The sequence below is a fragment of the Quercus lobata genome, chromosome 11 (genome assembly GCF_001633185.2).
Source record: "Quercus lobata isolate SW786 chromosome 11, ValleyOak3.0 Primary Assembly, whole genome shotgun sequence".
Lineage (NCBI taxonomy): Eukaryota > Viridiplantae > Streptophyta > Magnoliopsida > Fagales > Fagaceae > Quercus > Quercus lobata.
The window spans coordinates 2334257-2346376 of NC_044914.1; the positions used below are offsets into that span (position 1 = coordinate 2334257).

The following is a 12120-nucleotide window of genomic DNA, read 5'->3' on the forward strand; positions in this document are numbered from 1 at the left end:
ACCAAACCAATGCCAATGTACGAGATCTGAGATTAATCCTCACCTATACCATAAACCAATTAATGTTTTGGTCTAATAATAAAGAACAATCATCTGAAACGGATGCCATAAATTTCAACTCTCTCAAAAAAAGAATTGAGAAATCAAAAAATTCTCTCATGATTTTAAAAGGTTAAAAATTTCAAACTTTGTCCATGATTTATATATATATAAAGAGCAAGAATGTGTAGTGCAAGAAAATTGAGATAACCTTTTATGTAAGAATTCCATTGAAGTGTTCAACGACAACATAATGGGAAAAAGAAATTTCTTTCATTCCTTACACTTCTTCTCTTGGACTAGGCAAGATTGATTCAAAGTTCTCATGTGAGAACAAAAAATTTTATTATCAGAGAGTTGGCACCCAACTAACACTTTATTATTTTCATTTATTTCATACATAAGATCTAATATTCAGTTACAATTAAAGAAATAAAATTGTAACATGGTGAAAAATAAAAAGTGTTAGTAAAAATATCCTAGCAAGAAAGATTATCACCAGGTGCAACACCAAATTGAGTACAGTACTGTTGGTAATACTGGATTCGAGACTGAACTTTACCAGGTTCTTTACCATCACATTCAACAGGACCATTAATAGCTCGAATTGTTGCTCCAAAACCTTGGCTTACAGATTGGTGAACATTGGTCATCCAATACCATAAGGCAGTCTTAAATGAGATATTCGCATCATTGGCAACAGTTTCAGGAGAGCCTAGCCCATCAAACTGATTTGCATTTCCAGCTGCTCCATAATTGTAATTCCAGGTTAGTTGAAGTGGTCCACGACCATAGTATCGTTTGCTAGGATTACATGGATAGTCAGTCCTGGTTGTGTCACAATAGTTTTCCGTTGTTGGAACATCTCTTTCTTCTATATAGCATAAACCTGTCCAAACAACAACATTTTGCTTCAACTATCAGGGATAAGTCCTTGCAAAAAACGTGTTTGCCTTTGGAAAGTCCAAAAAAGTAAAAAAATTTGGGTTTTCTTTTTTTAGGTGATATTTTTAGGTCAAACTTATAAATTTCCTCATTTTTTATTTACTGTAATTTCTTTTTGATGAAATTATTTATATTACTCTCAGAAAATAAAAAATCAATAAAAGCCATCTAATCGCACTATTATTATATAATTGTAACTTAAATACATGACTATTACGTACAAATATGCATGTCTATGATTTTATATGTATAATCATACATTCATACCATTCTATTATGAAATCTATATAAATATCTTTTATAAAGTTATTGTTTGTTTAAGATAATTTATTTTTATTGCCTTATTTTGCTTAAAATGTTTATTATGGTAAAAAAAGGGTTCTACATGATGTAAAGTAAAGCTCAAAAAAAAAAATTGTATTTTCATCTTATTTTCATTTTCAAACTTCGGAAAACCAATGTTGCCTTTTTATTCTCTGTTGAGGTTTATTAAACTAAATTGTAATTTGATTTTTCTCAAAAAAAAAAAAAAAATTGTAATTTGATAAATCGTATTAATTAAGCAACTTCTATATAACATTTATAGTCTTATTTTTGGGATAGAATATATCATTTATAGCCTGCAACAAAATAAATTAATTGGAGGAAATATTATCTATAGAATAGGCGACAACCATAATTGCTTATTAGTATTATATATGTTTCTAAATAATTGTATAATATCAAAGTTAGAGAGAGGATCAAGAACTTACTTCCAGTCTCATGTGTGGCATGGGCAAAGAAAGCTGCAATCTCACGTTTACCATCATCACTAGAACCAGACTTGGCAAACTGATTATAAGAATTAAGAGCATCAAGAAATGCCGCTCTTGTGTAGAAGCTCTTTCCAGGACAATCTCCTTGGGCCTGGTTAAGTATCCCATTGAAAAAGCCTTCTGTCACAATATCAGGGACTGAAACATCATTAGTAGTAGTTGTGGTACAAGGTCCTGATTTGCACCCCTCGCCACAGTGTTCAGCAGTAGTGCCACAAAAGTCATATTTGCTGCAACATTCGTTTGCAGCACAATTACAAGCACCCTTCACATTTACTGCTAGGATTCCAACTATAACGAGAGTTAGCAGACCCTTTTGTAAACTAAGAGCAACCATTTTCTTAATGAAGTTTGAGGAATATGTAAAATGTGTGAGATGAAGAATTAGGTTGTGATATGTATTTATAATGCAACGTAGGGTGAGAAATATCTATTTCTTTAATGAAGATATTTCTTTGATCATGTAGAAAAGTAAAAGGCGTGTGAGTTATAGGTCAAGGTCTCTGTCGACTTTGACTTGTCGAAAGCATAGCTAGTTTTTCTTCTTATATACCGTCAATACGATAACGCGTTAATAATGGGCCAACTACCAGTGCCGGCCAGCCATCTTAAAATTTTGGGCAAATAAATTAGACTGCTTTGCCTTGAGGTTTATTGAAGTAGAATTTTTGTATTCACAACATTTTTACGGTAAGTTTAATAGTGTAAATTTAGTTTTCTTGCATTAGTATTTGGTTGAAGGGTGAAAAAGTTGAAAGATGAAAAACTTATTTGTTTAGTTGAAAAAAAAAATATAAAATAAAATTGATATAAATTTATAATTATGTTATAGTTAAATAAAATAAAAAAATAACACATTTTTTTTTTTAGTAAATTTGTTTATTTTATCACTAAACAAATAATAGTAGTCATGACCTTATCTTTGAACCGATGCCCAGCATATTCAGAACCATATCTTGTCTTGTATAAGAATTCTTGTATTAGGATTTTTGATTCCTTCTTTATTTGTATTTTATGACTTACGTCGTTGACAAGTAATTTTCAATGTCAAGAATCAAGAGGGACAATAATACAAGGTCTTGCCGCCGCGTGAGTTACGACCAGATTAAATGAATGCATGTAACCAATATGTACAAGTCCTTTACAAGCAGAAATTTAGGCGTTGATACAGGTTTGTTACTTCATACCCTACTGTCCTAATTGAAAAGTTAAACTTGCTATTGCCAAATATATATATATATATATATATATATAGCAAGACTTTATAGAATGAAAATAAAAAATAAAAACCAATTACATGAATAGTCTTAGCCATGTGGCAACCAACTAGCCAAAACATTGCTCTTCTAATAAAACTTAGATATAAAAATCATAACATCTTAAACCGACTAGTTCTCAATTGAAGAAATCTTGGCCATAGATGACTTTAGCTAAAACCATGGAAATTACCTTTGAATATGAATCTAATACATAAGATATTTAAAAGCTTTGAGCGTATCTTGCAAGCTAGCATGGGTCTCCTCCAACCTTAATTTACATTCAGTGCTTTGGATAGCTAGGGATGCCAGCTTGAAAGAACCCCTGTTACACGACTTTGTAACAGAGTGTTTCTCAACTTTTGAAACTATGCAGCAATAGCAAGGCCTCATGAACCCATAGATCAGCCAACAAGATACTCTCATATAATTGACTTTTAATTATTGTTAAAGACCAAAGTGCCGTAAATCATAATGTTTTATCAAAAAAGAAACAAACTGTTGTGAGTTTGATATTACGTTATCAGCTAGTTTTATTTTTATTTTTATTTTTATTTATTTATTTAATTCGGGCCAAGTAGATGTTAGAATCCTATATTAAAGTAGTTCTGGGAGAGGTCAGGGGAGGCAATTGCCCCCTCTTTTATGACTTTTTCGGTAGGAGAGAGTAATAGAGCGATGCAGATTGCAAGATGAAGAAAGACCACGACTTAATGGAAAACATTTGAAAGAAGCATTATTTCGGGTTGATGTGGCTACACATTGCTTTTTCTTTTTTAATAATTTAACTATAGTGTGCTTATTTATGTTTAAATGTCATAATTTTTTCGAAATTCGTACTAAATCAAATAATTGATAAAAAAGAAAAAAAGAAAAAAAGAAGTTATTAGGATAGGAATCATTTGTCGCTTAAAATTTAAAATTTTGAGGAATATAAAGGTATATATGATGTCGTATTATATTTAATTGTTTATATCATGTAAAATCCTTTATTTCAGATATCTTTACTAGATTGCTTCAAGAAATGATAGAGTGAGATTTGAATCTTGGATTTATCTAGACTTTCCATTAGAAATATCATAAGATGCCAATCAATTTAGTTACTAGGTTCTTGGCGTGAATCTTGTTAAAATTAGTCGGTAACTCATGCAATGCATAGAAAAATTTAATTGAATATGATTTTCTCTCTCTTTTTGTTTTGGTCTAAGTATGACATTTATGATTATGGTAGCTATAGACAATTATTAAGTAAGTATTTGCATATTGTAAGGTTCTAAAAGTTTAGAACAGTTGGCAAACTATGAATACAAACTTGTCTAGGTACAGATCTTAGAGTCTATAGGGTTTATTAGACATTGCACAAGTTGTTACAAGTCAGAACACAAGAACATACGAGCTACAAAAAAAAGAATTTGAAACATGCCATATTTGACCAATCGAAACTATGGTTCGACTGATTGATGCGAATTCTACAGATTTTAATTTCGGCCCACTTCTCATTAAGCTGACTAAGTGATTAGGGTTTCAGATTTATTTCATATAATATTTAAAGGAAATCCTAAGATACATTTTAAGAAGACTTTGTAGGAGCTCTTGTGAGATCTAAAAGATATTGTGCCTTCCTCTTTCAAAATCATTACCGAAAATAATTCTCATACCATTAGAACCAGTATATTTGAAATTGCTACAATAAGATCATACATAGTTGATAATTTAAACCTTCAAGGCTTCAAGGGTGGTCTTGAAGTCACAAAATGGAGAGTTTGTGTTGCTAAACCTTTGAATAGGATCTCAAAGTCATAAGCATGGGATCTTGTGTGCTGCAAATCCAAGAGAGAAGAGTCTATGGATTCAGAACTTGCACGTGTTCGTATCAGTAAGTTACTACTAAGAGTTAAATCTTATTGTAAAAATTTCAATTCTCTATTAGTGGATTTGTTTACCTTGAGAATAATTAGGTCAATTCCTCCTCAGGTTTTTACCTTGAAACGATTCATTTCATTGGTTTTCCCGAGTGATCATATCTGTGCGTTATTTTCTTTTCTGCTTTGTATGATATGAATTATTGTTGTTTAACCTAGATCTCATAATTAGATTAATTCATTAGGTTAAACAATCTATTTTAAGGGGTCTAAACAAACAAACACATATGAAATTATATATTGTAGCAAAGACCTTAAAAGTAATGTGACATAATATTATGAGGTCAATAAGAAGTCAATTTACTTTGAATTTATATAAATTGTTATTGATAATATCAAAGTTCGGCAGGATATAGACAAATAATAATAATTATTGTTATTGTTATTTGCATTGCTAATCAACCAAAATTGCTACTTTCAATAGTAATTTTTTAGATGAAAAGAGGTTTGATTTGGCAAGTTATCAAGACTCCAAAGCTAGAAAGTTGGAGAAATTGGAGTCAAAGATTATATGCTTGACCTTGGGAAATCGGACCACTTCCTTAATTAACTTGGGAGCGCAAATCATGGCTCAGTCAGTGCCGACTTGTTTCCCATATTTTGGTCCAAGGAAGTTTGCAGGAGTTATCTTAATAAACCATCAAGAAACCATGCATCAAAGCAAAATTCGTTAAATTAATTGATCCTGTTCAACTTAATAAAGACTACTATAGTTTTAAGTTTTAACAACTTGATATTGGTAACATGACTAAGTCATGGACAAAATTTTATAATTAATCTCAATTTTTGTTATGGTGCCGGAAGAGTTATCTAGTTTAATTTATACAAAAAACCACGTACATGGGCTACGTATTGTGTGATTTTGCCATACACTTAAAGCTTAGGGATGATAATTTGTATTCATGTGTTATGTTCGTGTAGTGTCGACTTATAAGTATTTAACTATATTGATTAATATTAACACGATATATTTATTAAATGGGTCAAGATTTTTCAACCTTAATTAAATGGGTCGGCTGTGTCGATTTTTTTATCAGAATTTATCAAAAAAAAAATAGTATTAATAAAATTGATATGAATTATGAAAAACAAAAAAAAAACAAAAAAATTAATATAAAATTCAAAATTAATGATTAATTGCATCACAATAATCATTTAAAACTAAAGTATATCTCAATATCACAAATAATCAATCATAATATGTTAAAACAAATAAACCACAACAACTAATAAATTTACATACCTTGGGTTTGAAGGGTATATTTGCACAATGTCATTTAATTAAATGGGTCAAATTATCTCAATATCACAAATAATCAATAATAATATGTTAAAGAAAATAAACCACAATAACTAATAGGTTTACATACCTAGAGTTTGAAGGATATATTGGTACAATGTCATTTAATTAAACGGGTCAAAGAAGTCAAATGAGTTTTTATAAGTTAGACACTAATCCAACCCGTTTATTAAACGGGTTAGTCTTGTCAACTCGAATATGACACAAACCCATTTAGCCTCAATCCATAACTTACTAATTTCGTGCCGTGTCGTGTTGGGTTCGTGGGTCATGTCCAATTTTACCACCCCTACTTAAGCCTTAAGCATACTTAGTTTAGTGCTAATGCTAAACAAATCATTCATTTATCAGTTCAATTTATTCATTAAAAAAAATAATAAAGAAATATTCAAAAAAAAAAAGATAAATTCAACTAGTAAAATAAATACTTTCATAGATTGTGCTCATTTAATGTGTTATTTTGACCTTATCTTTTTCTCTCTCTTTTTTTTTTTTTAATGGATAATGTTAAAACTGCTACAAAATTTACTATATAACTTTTATAAATTGATCTAGTAATGAGTGTCATTGGTAAATTTAAAAAATATAATAAAAATATAGTAAATGAATGTCAAAAATTACATTTTTTGTGATGGAAAATGTTAATAGTACTTCTAGTTCTAATATCACTTTTCTATATATATATATATATATATATATATATATATATGGTACTTAATTGTTCATGTATGTTTTTGCAACTCGAATAATGTACATGCGCGGCGAACCTTCCATACTAGAGTAGATGAAAAACTTATGTAATGCACTATACTGAAAAAATTGTAAATACCTTAAGGACCGGGTTGGATAACTTGTTTGAAACATGTTATATATATATTTTGTTTCCATAGTCTGGCCTTTTTTTTGCAAAAATGCAGATGTAACTTACCATTGCTTTGCTGAATATGTAACCACTCTTAGAAGAATGCAATATCGAAATTTTGATTGCAAACTTTTCCACATTAGTCTGATCTGATGTTACTTATTGACTAATGATTATAATTTAGGTACCAACTGTCATAAGCAGCCTCTACAAGAACAGAAGAAATGCACAATTACCTTATTCAAAGACCGGAACAATGACTGGTACTTGTCCTATTGACAGTCAAATTCTAACAAGACCAATACCGTATACGCCATCTTGAAATCGCCATTACTATCAAATTGATATTGAAACTCCTATAGGGTTTTGCACCACATATTGCTCTATAAATATCAAATGCTTAACCCTGTTTTTCATCACACAATTATCTTCTTCATTCTTTGCTCACATACAACTTCCCAAAATGGTTGCACTTAGTTTGAAAAAGAATTTACTAACCCTTGTTCTAGTCGGAATCCTAGCTGGATTTGTGCCTGGATATGTGCAGGGTCAAAATTGTAGTTGTGCAGCAAACCTATGTTGCAGCCAATTCGGTTTTTGTGGCACCAGCAATGACTACTGTGGCCCGGGCTGCAAAGAAGGTCCTTGTACTTCTGGATCACCTACTACACGAAGTACTAATGGTAGTTCAGTAGCGGATATCGTGACTCAAGATTTTTTTAATGGGATAATTAATCAGACCAATGCAAGTTGTGCAGGGAAGAACTTCTACACAAGAGCAGCTTTTCTTGATGCTCTCAATTCATTCAATCAATTTGGAAATCTTAGTTCTGCAAATGATTCCAAGCGTGAAATTGCAGCTTTCTTTGCTCATGTTACTCATGAGACTGGACGTAAGATATTACTCCATCTTAATAAATATTAATTAATTTACTACATATCATACTCATGCAGACATACAATAAAAGACGCATGCACCAAATCACTCATGATATCCAATTTAGTTGATGTCATATATTAACTAATTTCTGTCTCTAATCTAAAATAACAATAATAATAATTAGTTTGCATTTAGGTTGTTTTTGAATTGCATAATATATAGTATAGACCAAAATGCTTGTAGATTAGTGGTATTGTATGATTTCTTTTTTAAGAATAATTATTGTTCAAATCATCATTCTCTACATGTTGTAATTACTTAATTAAAAAAATATAATATATAACACACGATTGAATATATTTTCATCTAGATCACTATTGAGTATTTCTACTTTATCAAGTTATACTTTTAAACATCTTTTTACTTTTTTAAATCGAATTTTTACAAAGTGATAACTAAAGAATTAAAGGGTATGTCTATCTTCTACTTTTTTATATTTTTTAATTAAGCAACTTTTCCTTATAGTCTGACATATATGATCATAAAAACACAGATTTATGAGAGATTTGATAATTCATAGCTTAAAGCACAGGTTTACATAAAAGGTGAAGTGAAATTAATACGTTTATCTTTGGGCAGATTTTTGTTACATAGAAGAGATTAATGGTGCATCACATGACTACTGTGACAAGACCAACACACAGTATCCATGCAACCCTAACAAAAAATACTTTGGCCGTGGACCACTTCAGCTAACATGGAATTACAATTACGGTGCTGCCGGAACTAGCATTAAAATCGACTTATTAAACTCTCCTGAAACTGTTGCTACAGATGTGGTTGTTTCTTTTAAGGCGGCCTTATGGTTTTGGATGACCAATGTTCGTCCAGTCGTAAGCCAAGGTTTTGGTGCAACCATTCGAGCCATCAATGGTGCCATTGAATGCAATGGTGGAAACCCTAGTACAGTCCAAGCCCGTGTCCAGTACTACACTCAATATTGTAACCAACTTGGTGTTGCTCCAGGCGATAATCTCACTTGCTAGGAGCATTTGTTTACTCTTCAGTACCAATGCTTGTTTTGATTTGATGTTTGGATTAGAAGGAAATAAATAATGCCAACTAGCCTTGTTGGTAAAGTTGGGATCAAGTTTCACTTGCACCCTACTCCTAAGAAGAGAACTCTCTCATTGTATGGCCCATATTGTTTCAATGGGCACATAAATAATAAAGAAGATAAAGAATACTATATATAAATTTGCTTTCAGTACTACTCGGTGTTAGTCTTTTTTGTTTTTGAATAGAGACACCCCTTCCATCATTAATATACTTTTACGATGACTAAAAGTCATCGTAAATACTTAGATTTTTGTTGAAATACATTTTCAAAACGACCATTTACCTTTTACGACAAACTCCGGTCATCGTTGAAAATCTCTCATTTGCTAATGTTACTTGCACCAAAACAGCTCCATCGAAAAAAAAAGCCGTCTAATACTTTATTTGTGACAAAACATTTCTATCATAAAACTCCTGTGACTAATATCATTTATGACAAAAATGTGTGCCATAAAAAATATTACGTCATTTTTACTTTATTTGAGAAACATCAATACTCCTAGATATAAAATGATTAACATATTAATTAACACGAACCTCATAAAAGTTTATCCTTTTAAATAATAAGCAATAATCCATAATTGAACAATGGAAAATTAAAAGGTCTATAAATAGTGTCAGTGGTTCAATCACACATGAGAGCTTTATTATTCTTCACCAAGCTTGAAAATATAAATAGTGGAAGATCAATCATCATTTGTAGTATGCATGTACATATCATGTGGAGTATGACCGTGTCTCTAAACAAAGAAAAGTTAGGTTGATCTAAGATAAATTATTCTCCTGAAACCTTGGTATTTTATTGAGCCAATTTGACTTCATTTATCAATATTTGTAGTGCACTTATTCTTTTGCCCCACTATCTTGCTCATTGGGTGTGAAGTCTGATCTATTGTGTTATGTATATTAAGTGACTTGCTCATTTTGTGTGAAGCTTTATCTATTATGGTAGTTAAACAATAAACAGTAAACTGTGGAGGTTTATTGTGTTGTGTACTGAGCTTGATTAATATCTTCTTTTTGTATTGCCTTTGGCTTATCTTAATTTCGTACAATAAACAGTAAACTGTGGAGGTTTACTGTGTTGTGTACTGAGCTTGATTAATATCTTCTTTTTGTATTGCCTTTGGCTTATCTTAATTTCGTACAATAAACAGTAAACTGTGGAGGTTTACTGTGTTGTGTACTGAGCTTGATTAATATCTTCTTTTTGTATTGCCTTTGGCTTATCTTAATTTCGTACAATAAACAGTAAACTGTGGAGGTTTACTGTGTTGTGTACTGAGCTTGATTAATATCTTCTTTTTGTATTGCCTTTGGCTTATCTTAATTTCGTACACCTTACTTGTTTGGTGTGAATTAATTAGGGGCTACAAAATAATTATTTAGTACAATTTAGTTTGAAGCTGTATTTCAGATTTTGTTGAACTAGGATAAGCCATTTGAGCCAGCTCAACCTGATAGTTCTTCCTAACTTTCGCAATCAGGTTAGTTTCTTAATCATTTATCATTCATAAATTTATTCAATTGCTGTTGAATTTGAAGATAATACTAGAATTGTAAATAGATTGGTCCATGAAAGAATCATCCTTAAATTGTGTTGGATATCTCTATCAAAAAGCATGTATTATTGGTGTTTGGTCTGTCTATACTCTTAATTTCAATTTGTTACCTTTGGGCCGTGACCTTTTGATCCACATAGTTAATAAAATTTAGGTAGCTCCTTACTTAAGTCTTACCCAATTTTTTGTGGTTTACAGGTTGTCCTTGATGCACACAATGGTGTAATATCTACAATGAAACTTGGACTAAATTGGGTGGATATGCACTTGTTGGAGTGGATGTATGTGTTTTATGGAGTAAGGAAATATGGAAGGAGGGATGGGGTGTCCTCTACGGGGAAGTACATGAAGAAAGGATACATCATCTTTTTTTCAATGATACTAGCTTTTGTCATGGGCCTGACCTTCTTGTTGGGAAGTGGCACTTCTCCATATATCTATTACTTGAGGATAATTGATGAAGCACAATGGTTTTCAATTTTTTTTCTTTTTATTAGCCATTTTGAAAACTTGGAACTATTTGAATACTTGAAAATTAGACTGGTTCTTTAGTTTTTATATAAGAATGGAGTTTAATTTGGAATTGCACAATTGTGTTTATATTTATATTTTGAATCAAGTTATTAAATTTTGATCAAGTGAAGGGCTGCATCCAAATTTGTTTATTTATTTATTAAAAAAAAAAAAATACTTATTTCAACGGTTTCAAAGTGTTGAAATTTATCTCAAGATAACATATGTTTCAATAGTTTTTAATAATATTTTGACGTTTAATAATTGTTGATAAAGGTGAATCACATTTTTCGACAGTCACATAAGCTGTAGAAAAATAATTTCAACATAGTTTTCAGTGACGGTTCTCAACAGTCACTTAAATTGTTGAAAATACTTTTTTCGATGGTTTCTAATACTTTTTTCGATGGTTTCAACCATTGAAAATAGCAAAATTTCTTGTAGTGTGTCATCTAAAACAAGTACCACAATCACATTAATAACATTTTCATCACAAAAACCACAAATTATGTAATTTTCATGATTAGGCGAAGAATGACTAGTTTGAATCACATATTTTTAATCCAAGTTTAGCAATCCAAATTTAGTAAACCAAGACTAAGGTGGATGGATCAAAAGAAATGTATAAAGCATGCCTTTTTGCGAAATGCAATACCCGAAAGGAAGGTATTGTTTACAAGAAAATGTTCTCCCATGGAGTAAGGTTTGCCTAGATTTGTCTAATTCTTACATTGTCGCATATTTAGATTTAGAGTTATTCCAAATGGATGTTCAAACAACATTTCTTAGTGGAAAACTAAACAAGGAAATAAATATGGATGAACTAATTGATTTTGAGGGCAAAGAGAAGAAAAAAAAAATTGCAAGTTTAAATTATCTTTCATTAGTTTAAAATAATCCTCTAGGC

At 30.8% G+C, this 12120-nt stretch overlaps 2 protein-coding genes across 2 annotated transcripts; one reads left to right on the forward strand and one right to left on the reverse strand.

The window, feature by feature from the left end:
• Nucleotides 1-367: 367 nt before the first annotated feature.
• LOC115968737 (endochitinase EP3-like) lies at nucleotides 368-2166 on the reverse strand. Its single transcript, XM_031088231.1, has 2 exons — nucleotides 1737-2166; nucleotides 368-928 (listed from the first exon to the last, which is right to left on the reverse strand). Exons 1-2 carry the CDS (start codon nucleotides 2134-2136, stop codon nucleotides 519-521), a joined length of 810 nt encoding a protein of 269 aa, XP_030944091.1. The 5' UTR covers nucleotides 2137-2166; the 3' UTR covers nucleotides 368-518.
• Nucleotides 2167-7602: 5436 nt separating this feature from the next.
• Nucleotides 7603-9065, forward strand: LOC115967678 (endochitinase EP3-like). The gene is made up of 2 exons (XM_031086817.1): nucleotides 7603-8032; nucleotides 8659-9065. Exons 1-2 carry the CDS (start codon nucleotides 7603-7605, stop codon nucleotides 9063-9065), a joined length of 837 nt encoding a protein of 278 aa, XP_030942677.1.
• Nucleotides 9066-12120: the final 3055 nt, after the last annotated feature.

Excerpts from the sequence above, each read along its gene's own strand:
- LOC115967678 (XM_031086817.1), top strand. The coding sequence starts at position 7,603 with ATGGTTGCACTTAGTTTGAAAAAGAATTTACTAACCCTTGTTCTAGTC. Across the intron at positions 8,033-8,658 it reads TGTTACTCATGAGACTGGAC|ATTTTTGTTACATAGAAGAG; the intron begins GTAAGATATTAC and ends ATCTTTGGGCAG.
- LOC115968737 (XM_031088231.1), bottom strand. The coding sequence starts at position 2,136 with ATGGTTGCTCTTAGTTTACAAAAGGGTCTGCTAACTCTCGTTATAGTT. Across the intron at positions 929-1,736 it reads TGCCACACATGAGACTGGAA|GTTTATGCTATATAGAAGAA; the intron begins GTAAGTTCTTGA and ends TTGTTTGGACAG.